Source organism: Nuphar pumila, chromosome 13 (genome assembly GCF_984573655.1).
Source record: "Nuphar pumila chromosome 13, dmNupPumi1.hap1.1, whole genome shotgun sequence".
Lineage (NCBI taxonomy): Eukaryota > Viridiplantae > Streptophyta > Magnoliopsida > Nymphaeales > Nymphaeaceae > Nuphar > Nuphar pumila.
The window spans coordinates 8157777-8179326 of NC_143261.1; the positions used below are offsets into that span (position 1 = coordinate 8157777).

The 21550-nt window shown below is 37.9% G+C and overlaps 1 protein-coding gene across 2 annotated transcripts; it reads left to right on the plus strand.

Moving 5' to 3' along the window:
- Positions 1-1772: 1772 nt before the first annotated feature.
- Positions 1773-17558, plus strand: LOC149817672 (uncharacterized). Of its 2 annotated transcripts, none has more exons than XM_089983994.1 (11): positions 1773-1998; positions 2118-3006; positions 3127-3225; positions 3608-3867; positions 11762-11964; positions 12329-12437; positions 12582-12862; positions 13127-13534; positions 15445-15526; positions 15657-17186; positions 17276-17558. In XM_089983994.1, exons 2-11 carry the CDS (start codon positions 2936-2938, stop codon positions 17419-17421), a joined length of 3189 nt encoding a protein of 1062 aa, XP_089840120.1. In that variant the 5' UTR covers positions 1773-1998; positions 2118-2935; the 3' UTR covers positions 17422-17558. The 2 variants fall into 2 exon arrangements, with proteins under 2 accessions (XP_089840120.1, XP_089840121.1); XM_089983995.1 differs by having other exon boundaries at positions 11771-11964.
- The last annotated feature ends 3992 nt before the right edge of the window (positions 17559-21550 follow it).

Consider the following 21550-nt stretch of genomic DNA (forward strand, 5'->3'; position numbering starts at 1 on the left):
CATAAAAGTGTATCGACATGTCATAGTAACGATCCAAAAACGTTTTCCAAGTAACCAAATCATGTAGATCTCATCTAGGGCTTTCAACACGTAGGATTTGGTTTGGATCCAGGTAGGACCAAACTCAAATCTCATTTGAGGTTGTGGTAGAGGGTTCAGACTTGGGTCCAATATAACCCACCACAAAATAAACCATACCCAAGTCCTATAAGTAATACATGGACCAGACACAGCCAATACACGATGAAGTAAATTTTTTTTAATCTTTTTTTACATAAAAAAATGCATATCTTAATCGAAACTCGAGTAAGGCCCCAGTCGGATATAAAATTTCATAAACCATACCCAGCTCCATATACTAATAATACCCTTTGACTCCGACCTAAGCTGTATTTGGTCCTCCTCCTTTATCACCAATCCTTGACCCTATATTGTTTGGCACGGGTTGGATCCAGATCAAACTTGACCACTTGACACCCTAATCACATCTTTAAGATTAGTTTGATGAGAAACAACCAAGAAAATAAAAAATATGAAAAAAAACTCATTTGTAGGTAATGGCAACCTCACCGAACCGAATGTTAACCCTTATCTAAAATTTTTAAAACTTCAGTAGGCTAAGCATAAATTTGCTATATGCCAGGTGCCAATAAGTAAATTACTCTAATTTTATTTCATTTTCTCCACCTCTGCTTGTGGGAAGCAGATCAGGTCATGCCGAACATGAGCGTTTTTGCTCATGCCTACATCGTGGCCATCCGATTTGCATTTTAAAAAGCTCAAAAGGCAACAAAACCACGTGGCATTCATCCAAAATGCAAACAGACGGCCACGATGCCCGCATGAGCAAAAACGCTCATGTACCTGATCTGCTTCCCTGCTTGTGTCATTGCTTTCAATAGCTCCATTGCCCTTTATTACTTTTTTAACTGACACTTTTGGAAGAGAGAAAAACTTTCATAGGAAGAGAAAGTTTTGCCTATGAGATTTTTTGATATGAGAAGTTTTCTAAAAGATACTTTTTCGTTTGATTGTGTAGCATGAGAAAACCAAAGAGGTAAAATGTGAAAAAAATAAGAGAGAGGAGGGTGGTGATGGGGAGTATAAAAAATAACAATTTTTTTGGTAGGAAACATCCCTTCTCCTTCCGAGGAATGTTTCTTATCAAAAAATATATTAAAAAAAAAAACTCTTCCACAAAAAGTCTCTCTCGTTTGAAAGGTTCAGAAAATTAGTATGGATTTTTCATTTTGCATCACTTTTTCTGCATTTTTCTTGCTTGGGTACTCGTTGCTCTCTTCAAATTTTACTAAATCGAACTTCAAGAACTTGGTCTTCTTGTGATATCCAAATATATTCTCCCTTTTAATTTTGTTGGTGAAAGTATTCATTTCTATCAAAACTTATCACCATTTTAAAGTGATAATGTGCCGTTAAAATACCAAAGCAAGCTTAAGTCTTAACACAAGATAATATAAATGGGATTATGATGCAAATTGGGAATCATTACCTTACCTATCTATTAACCAAATCTTAATATAAGAGGTTACATCAAGCAGTTGACTCTATGGTAATGCTAAAGCGTATGGTGAATGAATGGCTTAATTAGATGTAAGTTATTAATTCATCTAAAAATAACTGATTATGTGAAAAATAAATGGACACCATGGCAACCCTTCCTTGGGGTGTTTTTCTTTTGTTAAGTAATGTGCCAAAATACAAATAGAAAAAGGAAAATGAAAAAAGAAGCGGACTTGTAATTTCATTTTATTGGCCTTCTTCCTTTACCTAAGTAGATATCACATCTCTCTCTCTCTCTCTCTCTAGATTCTCTCTCTATTTTCTGTAACCTTGTTCTTGAGGTTTTTTTTCCTGAGTTGGGTGGTGAGTTTCTGGTCGTCATCTGTCCTCTCTCTCTCTCTCTGGGATTACGTCGATCGATTCATCAATTATCGGAAGCATTTTTTTTCTCGATGTAATTCTGGGTTCCATTTCGAGGTAGGTCTTCGCTTGTAGTTTTTTTTTCTCTTTCAACCCACTTTCTCTGTTCACCGGGAAATTGGGTTTCTCCCATTTTGCATCCTACGTGAAATCCTGTATTGTTGATCTTATTGCAGTTTGTATTCGATGGGAGCGTGAATAATTGGGACATTTTTTGTGGTTTGATATCTGATGGAAGGAACTCGAAGGTGGTCGGTCTTTAGAGAGAGTTTTGCTTTCTGGGGTTGAGGATTATTGGGTCTTCTTCATGGTTTTCTTTCTCGTTAAGGGTGGAATCATGGTGGTCAGTTTTTTCACGTTTCGCCTCTGAAGCGGTTGTTTTTTTGGGCTTGTTTTAGCATCTCAATTGCACAATTCTTTTCCCCTTTTTCCGGCAATTAGTTTTTCGAGACTCTGGCCGTTTAGATGCTGTCCCTATTGAACAAGATTGAATTTCGAGAACGTGTTTTAGTGCCATGATTTGAATAAGGTGAAACAGTAATCAATCCATGTCTTATGACGAAGCCGAGATTTCTGATTAACTCATTTTAGTCGATTAGGTGATTACCTTCTGTGGGTATTATCTGCGGCGCTCAAGTTTGATACCGACGAAGGGCGTTTGTGATCCCATTTGCTTTTTCCACGTTGCAGCCCGAGCATTCACAACTCGTCTCTGCAGTTTTGAATTGAAGATTATGGTTGGTTAGTTGTGCCGGATTGTAGATTTGAAGTGTTAGTTTTTGTTTAGAAATTTCAGAGAAGGTAATATTGGATATGGATGCTGTGGCTGAACCTTGAATAAACCGATTGGACTGTGATATTCACTTGTCAATACTCCATTTCGCTTTCATAGTGACCTGTTCGGGCTAGATTTTGGTTTATTGGTGATTTGACGCAGTAGCGCCAGCTTAGTTTAGCTTCATCCATTCCTCATCTCTGTTGGGCTACTTGAGAAATGATGACAGAAAATGAAGATCGGGACTTGCCCTTGCCAGCTGAGAGCACTGATGTTGCAAATCATCAAAAGTATCCAATGCGTTTTATCTGCTTTTTTTTCTTCCTTCGGGAGCTTGCCCTGTTTTTGATTATTTTAGTTGTGTGAATCGGAGAAATTTTGCATTATTGTTTTCTCTTAATGGGTTTCAGACGCATGAAATTTTCATATACAAGAGAGTTTTTGCTATCATTCAGTGAGCTGGATATGTGCAAACGGCCACCAAGTGGATTTGATCCATCCATTTTAAGGTATTTTAAGTCTGTCAACATAAGTGTTTGTCCTTCTTAATTTGTTCATATGTAGATGAAAAATATTGAATCAGTCTGGAAGGAACTAAATTTCCATATGGGACATTGTGTGAAATTCCCAACTCTTGGGCAAAAATGGTTCTGATGATGTTATTTCTTTGCATTTTGTTTTTTGTCAGCAATCATTCCTTAGTTGTCAGTTGTACTTATCTATATCTCATTTTGTACTAAAACTATGCATGACAACAGTGTCAAGCCAGGATGCATTTGTTTTGTATTAATATCAACTTTATTATTTATGACATTATGGTAAAAGAACAAAGGCTGCTATTCTGGTTTTCCCTGGTAATCTTCTCATATGTTCTATTTCTTTTGGGACCAGTGATTGTCAGGAGGTGACTCAAAGTGCCCCTGAGTGGCGAAGAGCTCATGGAAGTTCATCCTTACAGAATTCTAAGCGCGGTGAGAGTGGATTAGCCTCAGCAACTTGGGTGGAGAGTTCTGGAAACTCCTTCCGTGGAGCCCATGATAAGACCGTGTGGCAGGCTTCTGGATCTTTGAGTCATGGAATGTGGGAGAGTCTTGCTGGTTCAACTGATAGCAATGGAGATCAGCATTCCGATAAAGGATCGGTAACCCAAGGTCTGTGATACATTTTCTAAATATCCATTTTGGGTATCCCCTTTATTTACTTTGTTCACTTTCTGTTTCTTGAAACATCTTATACTGGCTCGTGAATTTATATATGATGGTTTAGACATAGTATCTTCTAAGATGTTTACCAAGGAATATGTCACTGGGAGTTTTATAAGATGCAGTGACAACCACTTCTCTGGTTTAGAGGCAGTCAGTTGTCTAGATCCCCCCCTAAGTCACCATCCTATGGATTCAGAGTTCTTTGCTTGTGTCTGCAACCTTATGTTCGGTGCATACTAGGGTTTCTTTTAGTTCAAATTATCCTATGTTAGCAAACCAGGGTCTTCGTGCGACTTGCAACATCAGACTTATAATCCGTGACACTGTTGACTACACACACATGCATAGACACACACACTCATACACAAAAATATTAAAAATTGATGAAATTATGTGAAGTGACGAACAATTGTCCACACTTGGAAATATCATATTATCTATTTTATGTGTCAGCATCATGTACACACTACTTTTTTATGACATTATTATACATTTTCATATGTAGAACGTACACAACCCTATATGAATTCCCTTATATATAATTCTTGTAATGTTGTCAGAGTTTTCTCTATTTGTGTGTTTAAGCATGTACTCATCATTTCTAAGGGTTGAATATCCTGTGGCTGTGGGTCCTTGTCCTTATCTTGTTTGGCCAAGTTTCCATCTGGTTAGGAGTTTGAGTCTGCTTTGGAACTGCATGATTGAAGTTTCAAAACAAGGATCAACATCAAACAAAGCCAATGTTGTTAAAAATGCGCTTCAAGGCCCAAAAGGCGTGCCTCACTCCAAGGCAAGGACCCTTTCGCCTTGAGGCTCTAAAAAAATGTGCAAATTGCCTGAGGCGTACACCTCATACGCTATGAGGTGTATACCTCAGGGCGAGGCACACCCCTGTTATTAATGGATCAAATGGGGGTCAAAGCCCCCATTTGACCCAATTTTAGGGAAAAAATAAGGAAGCCCCAACCCTAATTAGGGTTGGGCCTCCTTATTTTTTCCCTCTCGCTCAACTCTTCCTCTCATTCTCTCTCTCTCTCTCCCTCTTTTCTCAGTCTCTCTCTCTCTCTCAGTCTCTCGCCCTCCCACTCTTTCTCTGTCTCTCTCGCTCATCTCTCCCTCTCTTGCTCAGTCTCTCTCGCTGTCCCTCTTTTTCCCTCTTTCTCTCTCTGTATCTCGCTCTCCCCCTCTTTCTCGTCTCTTGCTCTTCCTCTCCCTCTCAGTCTTTCCGTCTCTTTCTCAATCTCACTGCCAAGAAGAAGAAGAAGAAGAGGGTTGTTGTCGCCCTCTCTCTCTCTCTGCTGATTGGTAGGGACAATATTTTTGTTTTGTATTTTTTTATGTTAGTTATTTTTTAATATTAGCCGCTATTTTTTTTTCTGCCAAGTGCCAACGCAAGGAGTAAGAAGAAGAAAATTGTTCTCTTCCTCTCCCTCTCCCTCTCTCTCTGCTGATAGGTGTGGTTCTTTTTTTTTTGGATTCCGTTTTTATGTTTAGTCATTATTTTTTTTAATGTTAGCCTTTTTTTTATTTCTACCAAGTACCAACACTGATATTGTACTCTCTTTTATTTAGAAAAGAAATGCATTTTTTTGAGATCAATCATGAATAATAGCAACATGCAACACTTTCATATGTTTTTCCCAGTATGAGAAAGCCATCTTCTAAATGGAATTGTGAACTAATGTAAGTTAATCACCTTTCGACATATGCATGTGAATTCCAATCTTTAATGCTTTATCATAAAACTGCAGATTTTACTTTTACTGGAGGTTGAGATTGGCTACTGCCTAAGACAAAATAATAATAATAATAATAATAATAATAATACAACCATCAGAAATAAAAACTGAAAACAAATACTTAAAATATACAAAAAAGATGTTCATATTCTCTTCAATCTTTCTCTGGCATGGTTTAGGTTGTGGGTTCTGTTTAGTATTGAGACCGTGAATTTTATTATGTTTCTTTTTTATCAGCTAGAATTTTAAATGCAATGCCGTGTTACATGCTTATGGTATTTTCAAGTTTAAAGTGTTATACAAATCTAATCTGATCACTTGTTTGTGTAATATATGGTGATTCTCATTAATTACGAAGTTGGATTCATTGGATTATAATCATTATATAAAGCATTGGCTCAAATTTTTTTTTATTTTAATTTTTTTGTTATCTACCTCCATATTTGTGTTTTTATATGTAATTGTAATTGATTTCTTGTTTTTATAAGTCTTTGTTTATACTTTATATGTAAATTGTAATTGATTCTTTGTTTGTAAAACAATGAGTTTTTATAGTCTTGTATGGGTTTTTGTAGTTGAACAATGGAAAGAGATATAGGATGAGATCCCACTAAAGATCCCAAACTCATAAGATATGTAATTTGCAATTACTGTAAAAAAAAGACTGCATGTGGCATTTCAAGGTTGAAACATCATTTAGCGGGGACAAGACATGGTGTAAGTGCATGCGAAGATGTTCCTCTTGAAGTGATTTTTTTTTCAGAATCATCTAAGAGATTATAAGGAAAGGAAACAAGAGGAAGAATAAAGCAAGTTAGAAATGGGAATGAGTGTTTATTTTGTTTCAACATTATCAGCAACTGATAATGTGTTGTAATGAAGTATGCATAATTACAAAAACAAAGTGATACAAGTCCAAGAGTGGACAATTATGAAAGCACAATACAAGCACAAAAGTGCATAAAAAAAAGTCCATTGTGGGACAATACAAAGTGCCAACAAAGGGCAGCACCAATAAGTAAAAAAATAGGATGTTATCTATGTCACAGGGATTCGGCTAGCAGGGTGCTGCACCCGCGTCGATGCGACTCGACGCGGATGTGGGTGCGGTCAACCCGATCCTGGGTGTGTTGACCGCACCCAGGATCATTTTGGTCCATTTTTTTTTTATTTAAAAAAAAAAAAATTGCCCTATGAAATGGGCTGCGGAATTTTTAAAAAAAAAAATCTGCTGACAGCTGTTTGCTGCTGCTGCTCTCGTTTTATAAAGGGGCACTTTTAAAACCATCCAGATCCTTCTTTTTCGTAAAGGATTTTCTCTCTCCATAATAAATGATAATGATGGTGGTAGCCTTGCTGGCTATTAGTATTCACTGTTCTCCTGACGAGATGTAGCCTTGTGTAGAATAAAAACTATTAGTATCTCGGTGCTCCAACTGTAGCCTTGTGTAGACCTCTCTTTTTCACATGTCAAATCCAATAAATTTCTTTTAGCTGTCATCTCTGTGCAGCTGCATATAAAATGAAATTTGAAAAATCCTATGGCGTGGCAGTGGAGTCGTAGGCCTCATGAAGACTCTCTCTCCAACAAACCACATCAAACCTTGCGCTTATATTTTTTTTCGTGAAGATCAGGGAGTTTCAGACATGATTGAATCATGACAATTAGCAGAACGCAGCAGGCTGGGATTGCCAATCCTTTCGTTTCATCAATTTTGTCCCGTTGCCTCAAAGTAGACAACAAGCAGAACGTGGGTAACGAGTCTTCAAACAAACACACACACCAGCAAAAAAAATTGGACTCCTGACCCGCGCCGGGGGAACCCCCAGACCCCCTTATATATATACATTTTTGCCCCTGCCGCACCCCCGCACCCAGGTTTTTTGGAAGTGCCGAATCCCCGCACCCGCACCCATGTGACATAGGATGTTATTAATAATATGCTTAAAAAGCATTGTAAAATATAGGGGAAACACCTCCCCTAGAAGGGCATTGGAAGCTCCCTTCATAGAGACATTGAGGAGCTCTCAACAGTCATATTTATGACCGTTGGGGCCCCAATGACTCTATGGAGTGGGGCCCCAGTGTCTTGGAAAACAAAAAAAGAAAAAGAAAAAAAATAAGAAAAATAAAGAAAAGAAAAATATAGTTGCTTCTAATAAACAACTATAATGACATGTAAAAAGACTAAAATGCCCCCTGATAGGCAAACTAATACAATACAATATATATATATATATATTTATATATAGATATATATTTTTACATGTGCATGCTAGTGGATCAAGCAGTATGACAAAAACAATCACAACTGGTCTAATTTATAAACAAAGAAGCACGATTGACTACAATTAATAATGCATTAAAAAAGGATGAGAGAAAATTTGTATGTCGTGCCATTGGAAGATTTTTTTATGCAATGTCTTATCATTTAATCTTTGCAACCGTCCATATTTGGGTCCAATGCTAGAAGCTATTGCAAATTATGGGCGAGGGTTCAACCCACCTTCTTACTACAAGATCAGAACATGAATTTTGAAGGACGAGGTATATTCTACTTATGAAATATTAAAAGAGTTTAAGAATGAATGAACCAAAGTGGTTTCAACATTATGGCAGATGGTTAGACAGATGAAAAAAGAAGAAATTTAATTTATTTTCTTATGAACAACTCGCCAGGGACAATATTTTTAAAGTCTGTTGAAATCAGTGAGATAAAAAAGACTTCTGAAAATTTGTGTAAGTTGTTTGAAAAAGTTGTTAATGAAGTTCGTGAAGAGAATGTGGTGCAATTTATTACAGATAATGCACTAAATTATTTGACAACTAGGAATAAGTTAACAACCGGTAAAACATTTTTTTAGACACCATGTGCGTGAAACTAAATGATATGCCTTCTACAGGGAAAGCTTCAAGATGATGCATATGTCAAATTCATCATGCATAGGGTTCATTGTTTCGTTGATTAGAACTGTATTCTTTATGATTCTGACACCCTTGAATGAGAGAGTGAAGGGCCATAAGATATGACACTACATCACAATACATGACTAAAGTATACACAAACAAGTGAAAAATATGATAGATATGTTCTTAGAACATGTCCTAACTCCTAACATGGACCACTAAGATCGAGAGTCGAGACATTATATTTCAGAATGTGAGTTTGGTTATAAAAAGGTACTCTCTCTTTACTTAGATTGAATGGTTACTTAGCACCACTGTCACCAATATTGGCGTTATTTTAAAAATATCGCGAGAAATACCGATATTTTAAGGTAGCCGATATTAAAGGTAATATCTCACGACATTTTCAAAATATCGCTAGAAGACCAAATATCACAATATTATCACGATATTGTCGCAATATTTTTGAGAAAAAACTCCTTTTTTAAATTTTAAGTTTGCATTTCTTAGTTTTTTGTTTCTTTTATATTTTAAAACCTTTAAAACATGTTTCTTTATATTTTTGAAAGAAAAATAATGCAAAACTTATTATTTTCTTAGCTTTTTTGTTGTTATTTATATTTTTTTCCAAAATTTTAAACTCTTAAGATATTCCTGAGATTTATCCACTTTTGAAAATCTCTCTGAGAAATACGCTCGCCAAGAAATTACCTTTAACGATACAGGTGACTATGCTTAGCACCTCCCACGCTAGTCTTTAAGCTAGGATTATCTCCCTGCTGCACATCATAGGCCCTGAGCATCCTTAATATTTTCAAGTTCCTCACAGAAGGTCTTTGTTATGCACATAATCTGTTCATAGGCCAATAGAAATAATGGGGAATCAAGTCCTTAATGTAGAACAACAGAAAGGAACAGGTCACATACCATCACAATATGCCCATCCACTCATGGTGCTAAGTTGTAAGAATTTCAAGTTTTCAACCATCTCCTTGTTGTCATGCTATAGCAAATTGACACCTCCTCGAACCTCCTTCGCATATAGTTCATTGACTCATTAGAGACCTCCTCCACTTTGGATCCAATACACTAACTATATCATACTTTCCTTCTTTAATTGTGTTGGCTAGAAAAAAACTGTTTCTCCCTTGCATTAAGCACTCAAATGCTCTAAAGCACCTGTAATACCTCTTTGAGATACACTTGAATAATTGTATTCTTTGTCAACTTTTGCAATAACCCAACCTTGCATTTCAGGAACAAGTATCTTGGGAATTGGATTAAGTTCATGACTGGATGCACACATTGAGTTATAAATCTGATGATACTATGATACTCCATGTCTCATATTCTTTCAACTGCATTTACTGACAGTGTCGTTAATAACTTAATTCATTCAAATGTGTAATTAGGGATGCAAATGGGTCAGATCCAGGATGGAGGCCTTGCAATTTTTGGCTGTTCCAGATCTGACTCCCCCATGTATTTAGCTGTTCTGGATCCAAACTGTTTGCATTCCTTTACGTTATGAGGCATGACCTCATAGATATAGCCCATACTGGGATGCATTTCATAATCTACTGAGTGAAGAACTTGGACCAACAGAGCGAGAAACATTATGTGAATAAACTTGCATTTCTATGATTTTGTCATCAAGCTGTTACTTTATCTTTTCAAGACATTGCCTCTTGCATCATTGTTTTGGTAACATCATTTGGATCATTGGATGTAAACATAAATTCAACTTTTTTTGTGGAGCTTTAGTGTGTCAATTGGATACTAACAAATCCTGTTTTATTGCATCATAAAACCGGCCATAAAGAAAAATACACTAACAGCTGTGTTAAATGGAACATTTGCCACATAAAACCATCTAGCCTTTTAGTGAGTTGTCCTTCATTCATCCTTTAGTTGTGTTTTTCCTACTTCATTTTGTTTAGGAATCCCTTTTGATTTGACACATGCACTTACTATCAACTTTATCACTTGCACCAATTTCAAATGGATTATCTTCAAAAAATGCATTTTGATCACGATGTTTCATCCTGTTGTGTTATGTTTAATGTGTCCATCTTCCCTCTCCAAGTTCTTTGCTGTGATGACCTCGCTTATTCCCATATATTCTCCATTAGTTGTCCTTCAACATCTACATGTCATCATTTGTTTCTCATCAGAATCTTATTCCCGTATATTCTCCATTAGTAGTACTTCCACATCTACATGTCATAATGTGCTTTTCGTCAGGATCTTATTCCCATATATTCTCCATTAGTAGTCCTCCATTTACATGTCATCATGTGCTTCTCATCAGGATCTATTAAGTACTCATACTCCAAAATGGATCTCTTGATTAGGCAGTTAAAGGTGAGGATTTTTTTCTCATCTTTGAATGAAAAAAGGAAAATGACAAAAGTTAACTTGGTTGATGTGAGTCAAACTTCTTGTTCCTTGTCCTGAACCAGTTGTTCAAACAGAAATTAATGTGTAATTATATTCCACATGCTGTTAGAGGACCATTGTCACCATCACCCATGTTTCTCTGGAGACCACATAAGATTGCAATTGTAATGTCCAAAGGGAGGAGGATCCTGTAGTTATTCCCTCTTCCCTATTTTAGTACCTTGCAGTAGATAAATTGATTGTATTCCATTCAACCAAGTTGTATCGAGTGTTTTTTCTCAGAATGTCCCAGGAGCTATCTAAAACCCCAATCACTGAAAAAGTGACAAGAATGTCGAAGGCGGATGTGTACGAGTCCATCCAGGTGACCAACTAGGCATGAATTTGGATGCAGTTGAGATCATAATGCTTGACTTTCAGTAAAATCAATGGATCAATGAATCACTGGTTGGTCTAGTTGATAGCTGATTGATTGACTAATGAAATCAGTCCCTACCACGAGTTGTGCAAAAATTCTCTTGCGATATGGGTTCTTTGCTATTTGGGGTTTAATAAGGCCCCGGAAAGTTTTATAGACTTTACGAATGGGGATGAAACTATTCAACATAGATCAAGCAAGTTGTATCCTTTTGATATTTACTTTTTCTTTCAAGTTTCTAGATTTTCTGTTTTTCCTCTTTATTTTCTTTGTTTGAGCTTTCTACATGAACGGTAGCTTTCAAATGTGAAGCAGTTCTTTACAAATGCTTTTGCTACAAAAAAAGAAACCGTTCTTGACAAATGCTATATTCAGATTTTTCAGATTCTGGTAGGCGTTATGGCAACCAATCTCGCCAATCTTGGCAATCTCCAGAGCGTGATGGGCTTCTTGGCAGTGGTGGTTTCCCTAGACCATCTGTGCATGCAGGTGGACCGTTAAGTCCAAGAGTTCGAGGAAATGGACAATATCATCTCAATCATAGCAGTGAGCCATATCAACCCCCATGGATGTCCAAGGTTTGTCTAGTGTGTGGTTTTGTGGTCCTTGGTTGCATGGTTGTATACATTTTGATTTAACTTGTTTATTCATTGTGAGAAGCCTGCAGTTTGGGGATTGGGTTCTCTGACCCGGTTAGGCTACTGATGGTCATCCATGTTTGCACTGTTAATGAGGTTTAAGTCTTTGGCCATTGCAAGACATAGTTATATAGGCCTGCAATTTGCAATGTTGTGCAAGGATAAAATGGTCATCTCTTAGTTCTTGATATTTGCAAAATAAAATTTGGTGTGGTTGATGTCAATTTTTATGATCCCCTCTTGTCTACTTCCTTTTCTATTAGTTGATCCTTAGTATTGACAGTTAGCTTCTGGTTATTTGCAGCCAGCACTTCAAACTCGCCGAGATATGACTGACTTGTGTAACAATGAAACATTTGGTTCTTCTGAGTGCCCGAGTCAGGACAAAGCTGAAGAAGAGAAAAGGCGTAAAGGTATTTTTTTGCTTATGATAAGCTGTGAACAAAACTGCTGTGTTTTTTTTTTAAATTTTATTTGTTTGCTGCTTGGATCCATAACAAATTTACTCTGCTTTTTGAATACTTTGCACAATGTTTGATTGTTGATGCTTCCTGTAGTATCTTTTGAGATGATGAGAAAGGAGCAGCAAAGGACTTTGCAAGAGAAACTAAAACAAACTGCAAGCAAGCAAAACACAGAGCTTTCATGCTTAGACACATCTGGAGATGAGATAAGTCTTCAAAGTAATAATAGAGTTGATGATCGTGCTGGACTCCTTTCTCAGAATGATCATGTTAAGTTGTCTCTTCCACAAGCTTCTGCATCTAGACCTTTGGTGCCCCCAGGTTTCGCAAGCAATCTGGCAACAAAAACTCAAGTGTTGTCCACTGAATCTGAGGTAGTTATGGTTTTGTATTTTTTGTAGGTTCTTTCTTTTCGTTTTTTTAAATGGTATGTTGTGGGTTTTAAACCCTAACTATTAGGCTGTCTATCTTATCGTATTTGTTTTTAAAATGGTTATTCAATTTCTAAAAGACAAGCTTCTGTTCTGCTGTTATCTTTAACAAACTCTTGTCATGACTTGTACATCTTTTGGTCATAAATACACCATCATATGAATTTTTGTGCGACCTAATTATGTATGTTTTTCAATTAATTGCAGTCTGGAAGATCCGTAGTCATTGAAGGGCACCCAACTGCAAATGATTCTACGCTCATGAATGAGCCAGTGGTAGATCAAATAAAAGAAAAATACCTGGCTACAGATCTGGAAGCCAGTATGAAACATCATGAGGTTGAGAGTGGTAGTGCAGCTTCCATGAATGGGATTGAGAAGCCTGTGTCTACATTGTCATCTCCAGAAGTTTCTGGGTTGCCCTTGGTCCTACAGATTGCATCAAATGAACTCCCAGATCAGATAGATGATACAAATGCAGATTTTGCTCCTGGTAAAGCTTCTAGCTTTGAGAGTAAAATTGGAGTTCCACATGAACATTCCACTTCTATTCTGGAAAAGCTGTTTGGGAGTACCATGAAAATTACTGACACTAGCTTGCCTGTTCTTTCTGAGGTACAAACAAAATCTTTAATGACTAATATCCTAATGGAATTCTGATATAACCAAATAAACTCTTATGGATCCTCATCTCTGCATGCATGCATGCCTTAGTGCTCTGATTGTTCAATGGAAGTTCTGTTTGCTTGCACTGTCGGCAGTTGTCCTCTTTGTTGAGATTTAAAACTCTACTTTTTCACCTATTGGTGAAGTCATATATTTCTTGTATTTTATATTTTAGGCATGGATGGATTTTATATTTTATGGAATATCAATTTAGTTTACATGATATGATAGTTTTCTTTCTGCTTGGTGAATCATAGTTTTCTGCTGTCTGGTTATTGTACTTTTCTGTATGACATATGCAAGTATCAGAGGCGCATCCTTGGAGGTTACCACAATAAAATTCATCTGAAAAACATAAGAATATTGATGTGATGGGAAAAAACTTCAAAATCAGAACATTCTTCAGACTGTGCATGCACGTTGTTTATTTTTTCTGTGGATGGTTGGGAAGCTGGTTAATCATTATTAGCTATACTAAAAAGATTGATGTAGCAGATTTATGAAACTTGCTGATAAAGTTTCCAAGTCATTTTCACTAATTTCTTTATGATCAGGAAATGATAGAGAACCTAAAATGAATCTTGATAAATAGATCCACAGTCTATAAAGAATTGTTTCTAGGAACATCGGACACTGCAGCTGCTGCAGCTTTGAGAAATGAAAAAGAAATGCCTTCCAAATTGCTAATCTTAATTCCTTGATCAGGTTGAATAAGACAATCATGTCACCATGATTGTTATTAGGCGGTTGTGGTATCTTGATTAGCAAGTTCTCAGATCTCAGCTTTGGAGCCCATCTCCATATGCTAGTGTTATATTTTGCCTTATTTTATTTGAGGCTGAACAATCATTTCATTATTTTTTTTTTTGCTTTGTTCTGAATCCTTCTCTTTTCAACCTATGTAAATTGATCAATATCTTTATGATTTTACCTTTGCTTTGCATTTATTAGAATTTTATTTGTCATGCAGTGCACTGTATACTCTGATTCCCCCACAATCCATTTCTGCCCTATGAAAAGGCCGAATTCAGTGTTGTTCCCTTCTATTCTGTTGCTTGATTATGTAGTTGTCCACTGACAATGCATTTGCAGAATTATAGTCTCTGTTTCCCACTCTGCTTTTAGGTGTTTTTGGTTCTACAATTTCCTACTAAGCTTCCATCCATATTCCAAAGTTCATTGAAATATTAAAAGTTTAGTATAGTTTATGTGTCATTTCTGTATGTTCGTGAACATGATTGCTTACTGTTTACCATGATTAATACTATTATGCTCTCTTGGTTTTTTAAAGCTTAACAATGTGTTGTTTTTCTACGTTGGATCATACATGTTAAAAGGTTCATGCAGTGATGCCATGCATTTTATTTGTTGTTTCTTCATCCTTTTCATTCTTTTGGGAGCACTTAATTGGTTAACACCTCCATGCTTACTCCACACAGGGCAACAATATCTTTGTAGTTCTGTTTAGATTTTTATCTGAAGTTTTGATGTGATGTTCTGTATTGCTACCTTTGATGTCTCAATGAAGTCAATATTCATGTCTTTGCTGCATTTCTAAGTTCTTTTTTTATTCTTTATTCTTAATTATAGAGTTTCTTATATACTACAGATGCATCCAGAAAGCCGTCATGTCTTTGGTTTTTGCATACTACTCTTTCTGCTTATTTTTCTTGTTAAGGTTCCTGTAAAGGCTATCTGTTGATAGAATTCTTAGTAAGATCATGTCATATAAATTTTATATAAACTGTTCTGTAGATAAATGGATTTTTGTATTTGAGATTGATCTGGATAAATTCATCTTTTCATTTGAGATTGATCTGAAAATGCCTGTGTTATTTAACAATTCAGTTACTTTGCAGTCATCTGTTGTCAAGTCTGATGAGGAGTCGTGGCATCCAATCAACCATTCCTCAAAGTTTTCCCATTGGTTTCTTGAAGAAGGTAAGCTTCACATTGTTTGGTAGCAAATGCTTCTCTGAATACTCCCCATACTATCATTATTTTGATCATCCATTTCCAATTTGATGGCTGTTGTTTTTTCTGATTTTTTCATTGCTTGGTATTACTACAGACATAAAACCTGCAGTGGTGGATCAGCAGCCCTCCAAAGATGAAGACTTTCTGTCTCTGTTTGTGAATAATGAAAAAGGCATGTCACAAGATACTGAACCCAAGAAAGGGCTAAACAATGCGGCTACCATCTTCCCTCTAGAAGACGTGGAAAATCTTCAGGAGCACGTAGTACACCCCCTGATTACTGCAGCAGGTGGTGCTTCTGAACCTTTGCATTCGGATAAACCAGATGTGAGATCAGGAGTGCTTACTTGTGAGGACCTAGAACAATTTATCTTGGCTGAAGCTAATGCTTCCTACACTAGCATACAGTCCCCTATGCAAGGATTCTTGAATGCCTCCAATTTGGGTACAGAGCCCCAGCACACAGATGTGGATGACCAAGCGTCTCAGCATCTTCTTTCACTTTTACAGAAGGGAACTGGCTTGAAAAAACCTATTGCACCAACCAAGGTAGAGGATAGTACGGTAGCACCCAGTGCACATCCTATGCCTGGTGAAGGCGTTCAACTTCCTGAGAAGACCCTAACGCTTGAAGCTCTTTTTGGAACAGCATTCATGCAAGAGTTGCAGTCAGTGGAAGCTCCAGTATCAGTGCAAAGAGTCTCTGGAGGGGGAGGCATTATGAATACCAATGATTTAGACCTGTCTGGTGTGACCCTTCTAGCTTCTGATATCAATTCTGCTTCCGCTGGATTTTGCGAGACTGGGGCTACTAAAACTAGCTATGACAGTGTACCAACAGCGCTGTACCGTGGTGGGGAAAGAAAATCTGATACAAGTAAAACTAGTTGGCTGGGCTTTGATGATCCAAAGGAAAGCATCAGGAGGAAGGTTGCATCTGCCTTAGAATTTGAGGATGAACCTGCTGCTGATACTGTAGAAATTCATCTCCCAGAAGAGGATAGTCTCATCACGGTTGGCTATCCCCCAACCACTGAGTCTTCAAAGTTTCTGTCATCTGGAATTGCATTGAAAGAAAAGTTTTTATCGTCAGCCAAGCCAGTCGATATCGTGGATAAGTTTGCCGCGCTCGATACCACACTTCAAGACATCGTTCGAGGGCCGTTCAATATGATGGGACCAGAATTTCAATATCAGGAACAACCTGTCGGTGGTCAGTCTTTGCCTCATTTTACTATTAACCCATTGAGGCCACCTTACTCACAGCTAGAACAAGATCTCAGCAGGAATCAGGAAAAGTTTTCGGGGCCCAACGATGCAATCCTTGATCTTCGACCTCCCTTCCCCCCTAATCTGCTTCAGCATCCCTTCCATCATAATGCAGGCATACAAACAAGGTTTGAACCTCCCCAGCATCCAGCAATGCAGCACATGATTCCCAACAATTTCCCAGGTCCCCATCCACTGCCACAACTACGGGCTGGTGTCCCGCTGCAGCATCAACCAGGCATCGGTCCCTTCAATAATCACATGTCTGCTTTCATGCCAGAGCTCCATTCCATTCCAGGGATCCCTTTTCATCGGACACCTCCAAATTATAACCGTATGGAGGTGCCCTTCCCAGGTGTGAAACCTGTTCATCTGCTTGCTATAATGTGTTTTCCACTTTATCTCCTAGTGATGTATGTATTTATTTACTTTATTGTGGTACAGGATCTGGTGGCAGAAGTGGTCATCCAGAAGAGTTGGAGAGATTAATTGAGATGGAACTGAGAGCAAATGCTGGTAAGAAGCCTCCATTTGTACACAATCCTGGGCCCTTTGGGCCTGAGCTAGACATGGGTTATAGGTACAGATGATGAAAACCACCTGCTCCAATGCCCCTACGGTACTCTGGATATGGGACTCCTACTAAATTTTCAATTTCAAATGCTTGTGTAGAGAGGGTTTGGTTTGATGATGTGTATTATAAAATTTCAGTGTGCTGTTTTCGCTATGCTTCTTACCCACCAGATATATTTACAAGTGGAAAAAACATATTAGAAAGTAGAGGAGGAAATTGAGTCCATATGCGGTGCTTCTGTTTTCAAGATTTCCTGGAAAACAGAAGATTTCAATTTATCACCAGATTTTCTTTTGCTGAGAAAATCCCAATAACGAAATTTGACAAGTGAACCTCGCTCGCGACGATTTTTGAGATTGCAAGTGTCCTATGCAAATAGCACAGTGAACTTCAGACTGCATCAGCGATCCTCTGCCTGGTTAAATGAGAAGCTCAGCATTGCTGCTAATCCTATAGTTTATGATCCACTGTCATAAGTAGGGTTGTCAATGGGTTGGGTTTGACTGGGACCCAACCCGTGCCAAACCCTATAAGGTCAGGGTTTGGCGATAAACAAGGTCAGGTTATAATCTGGCTTGCGGGTCTGATTAATATATGGAACCAGGTTTGGTTTGTGAAATTTCATACTAAACCCGGACCCAACCTGAGTTCCAACTAAGATCTGCAAATTTCAATGTTCAAAGGATAAAAATATGTATTATTTTACTGGTTATGGTCCGAGTCTGGTTCATATAATCCTTATATGATCCGGATATAGTTTCTCTTATGGTGGGTCCGATTGAATAAGAGTTTAAACCTGGTACCATCATCTCAAATAAGGTTTGAGTCTGGTTTCACCTAGGTCCAAACCAAACCTGACCTGTTGACACCCTTAGTCACAAAGACCAATGTGATAATACTGACCTGATAAAAAATCAAACTAATTGCCGTGGGACCAGGTGTATAGCCCACTGCCCACAAGAATGTGGGTTGGGCGGTTAATATCTGCCTCCTAGCCAAGTTGGGATGGAGGATGGTAAACAATGAATTGAAATGGTAAGAGTCAAATGCATATCCAAATTTTCCAAGGAGGGAGATCAGGTTTAATGTAATTGCACGTTACTGTATAAAAGGTCAAGATGGTATGTTTTATGTAAATTCACCAAAAACCCAAAATTCATAACATTACTGTCAAGATGTGTATAAAATGAAATAATACAGACACATTCCAAGAACCCCAAGAAAAACATGGTTTATCCATCGAGAGATTGGAAATCAAGGAGCACTTTCTTGTGAACATACTCGAGCTGATTTCTAGTGCTCATGCTTTTTATTTGACCTTTCCCTAAGGAAATGATGATCTATGTCAAAGCATTTAGTTCTTGACAATGTATAGGTTCAAGACAATATTTAGGAACCCCATTCTTTTTATCATAGTAAAAGCATTATTTTTAGTCATTGGTTTTTTACAGTTCTGGGTCTGTAAACATGATAACGAGTGCAGCCATCAACCCACATTTTGCTTCTGTTCAGTGATGATCCAGTCATTTACTATTTAAACTTCAAGTTATAGATTTTCTGCATTAAAATCACAATAAGATTAAGACCTCTTACTGCAATTTTCCCATCCAACCTGCATCTGAACTGAAGGAGCTTTCGGTGTAAACCAGCTGAACATCATTTATACCTTTCAAACATCTCGATATTCTTTTTATGGCTGGCTCCAAATGGGGCCTCCTAGTTCTTGAACATCTTTTGAGACCACGTGATTCACTCATGCACGTCAAGCATATCGACAAGAAGATAATGTCACACCAACAGTATTCTGCATGCATTTTCTTGGATTATGATGAAATTCACCTTGTGATCCACTTGATCTCTAATGATTCGGAATTGGCAACATATGCTGATCTGAATTGTTTTGCTTCCATTCTATTTAACTATACCAAGGTGGTCTCAATACTAATAAACCGGCCTTTCTATCTATGGAGCACCTGAGTTTTACCAGATCTTCTTCAAATAGCCGTCCATCCTTGGCCGATCCAATCGGTGGAGAGGTCCTGCCATTTACGATGCATCCGCTCCTTGACCTCCTCAAAATCCCCTCAAGATCACAATCCTTGCCCTTGAAGATGCGTTGAGTCTCCAAGCCGTCAAAATCCAAAACACGCCAAACGAATTTTCAGTGGAAGATGCAATCAAAACATCCCTTGGGAAATTAGATGCTGTCCCAATCCGCGAATTGGTGGTTCCATGTACGATGTAGCAAAGTGGGGAAGAAGACACAATGCCAAAAGAGGTGGGGAGTCGATTCTTCCTTGCAATAACAAAGTGTGCACCAGCTAGCAAGATGAAACCCCCTCTTCTTGAGTCTAAACTCCGTGATTACCACTCCATAAATAATCAATCAGGGACCCTCTAAGTGGGAGGCCCGCCCTCCATAAGGCGTTCTTTGGGAGCCAAGAGGATGATGGCCCTCCAAGAAAATGATACATGGAGGATGCCTTGAGCCAACATCCTCTGTCAAAGCGACACAAATATTCTGGCCAAAGAAGACTCGTAATCCAGTAAGTTCTTAATACTTGAATGTCCTAGTTCCAATCCTGATATAAGATTTTCATATCTATGGTACCTCACAGTACAACATATCATGATCATTTTTCACTTGTATACACAGATGACACATCTTGTTTGTGATGCACATCGATCCTGATCCATGCAATGCTACTTGTGTAATCTAATACATCATCAACGAGCAAGCATTTTCCTTGTTCAAAGTGTTTCTTGTTCATGCTGCAGTCACTTTTAACTCATCAGTCTTCTTGGCATCTTAGGTCACATGTGATGATGTGCTCATAATTTTCTTGTTGGAACTACTGTTGTTTTTTTCAGGTCCAAATATGGCTCGATTTTGTGATTATCATTTATCAAAAAGATGCCATTGTTAGACTCTACTTATTTTTGCAAAATATGTGCCATACCCTTTTACCTTTTGCCTGGGTGCTACTTATAGACAGTTCAAATGCTTAAAGATAGGGTCATGCATTAGCTGGATAGATAGGATGACACCATATTAGCCAAGTCATATTGTTTGGATTCCATATATTCCATTTCCACCACTTCATTGGCAGCACTGTGATGCTGGTCCACTTGCCATTGTACGTCGGATAAGATCAAGCATGCTTTGTAGGCAGGAAGCGTGCAAAGCATATTGTTGTGGACTCAGGCACATTTTTCTTGCTAGAGAATGGTCCAACATTTTAAGTGCACAAATGGGTAACAGGGGTGTCAATGGGCCTGGTTTACTCGGACCTAACCCAAACCAAACCCTATAGGGTCCAGGTATGGTGATTGTTATGAAATGAAACAGAAAATATGAAGAAGGTGCAGATTTAACGTGGTTCGGTCTGGATAGACCTACATCCACGAAGACGGCTAAGCCACTCTAAAAAATGTTTATTGATGATCTTTACAACCAGAGATACACGATTTTTATAGAGGTGCAGAGAGGAGAGGATAGGCACACACATAATGGTAAGGAGAGGATAGGCATGCACAAAATGATAAGGTATCCAGCATGATAAAGATATCTTGCTGGATTTACAGGGTTTATCATAACAACCACCGTGAATCACGAGATATCAGGTTTAGTCGTTATAGAGCCATACTTTAACGCTCCCCCTCAAGTGGGGCGAAGATACCATAGCAGCCCCACTTGTTTATGATGTTTAAAAACTGATATCAAGACAATCCTTTAGTCAATGCATCAGCCAACTAGTTTAAACTTTCTGTAAATGGAGTTTGAATTTCACGGTTCTGAACCTTCTCACAGACATAATGGCAATCAATTTCAATATGTTTCGTTCATTCGTGAAAGACAGGATTTGCGGCTATATGAATCGCAGCTTGATTATCGCAGTACATAGAGATTGATAGCTTATTCTGGATTCCCAGATCCTTTAACACCATTTTTGTCCACGTGATTTCACTTGTTGTTGAAGCCATAGCTCGGTATTCTACCTCTGCGCTTGATCGAGAAACCACCTTTTGGTTTTTACTTTTTCAGGAAATCATATTTCCTCCTACAAAAATATAGTAGCCCGTAGTAGATCGTCTATCTTGAACATCCCCTGCCCAGTCTGCATCGGAGTATCCAACTGTATCTC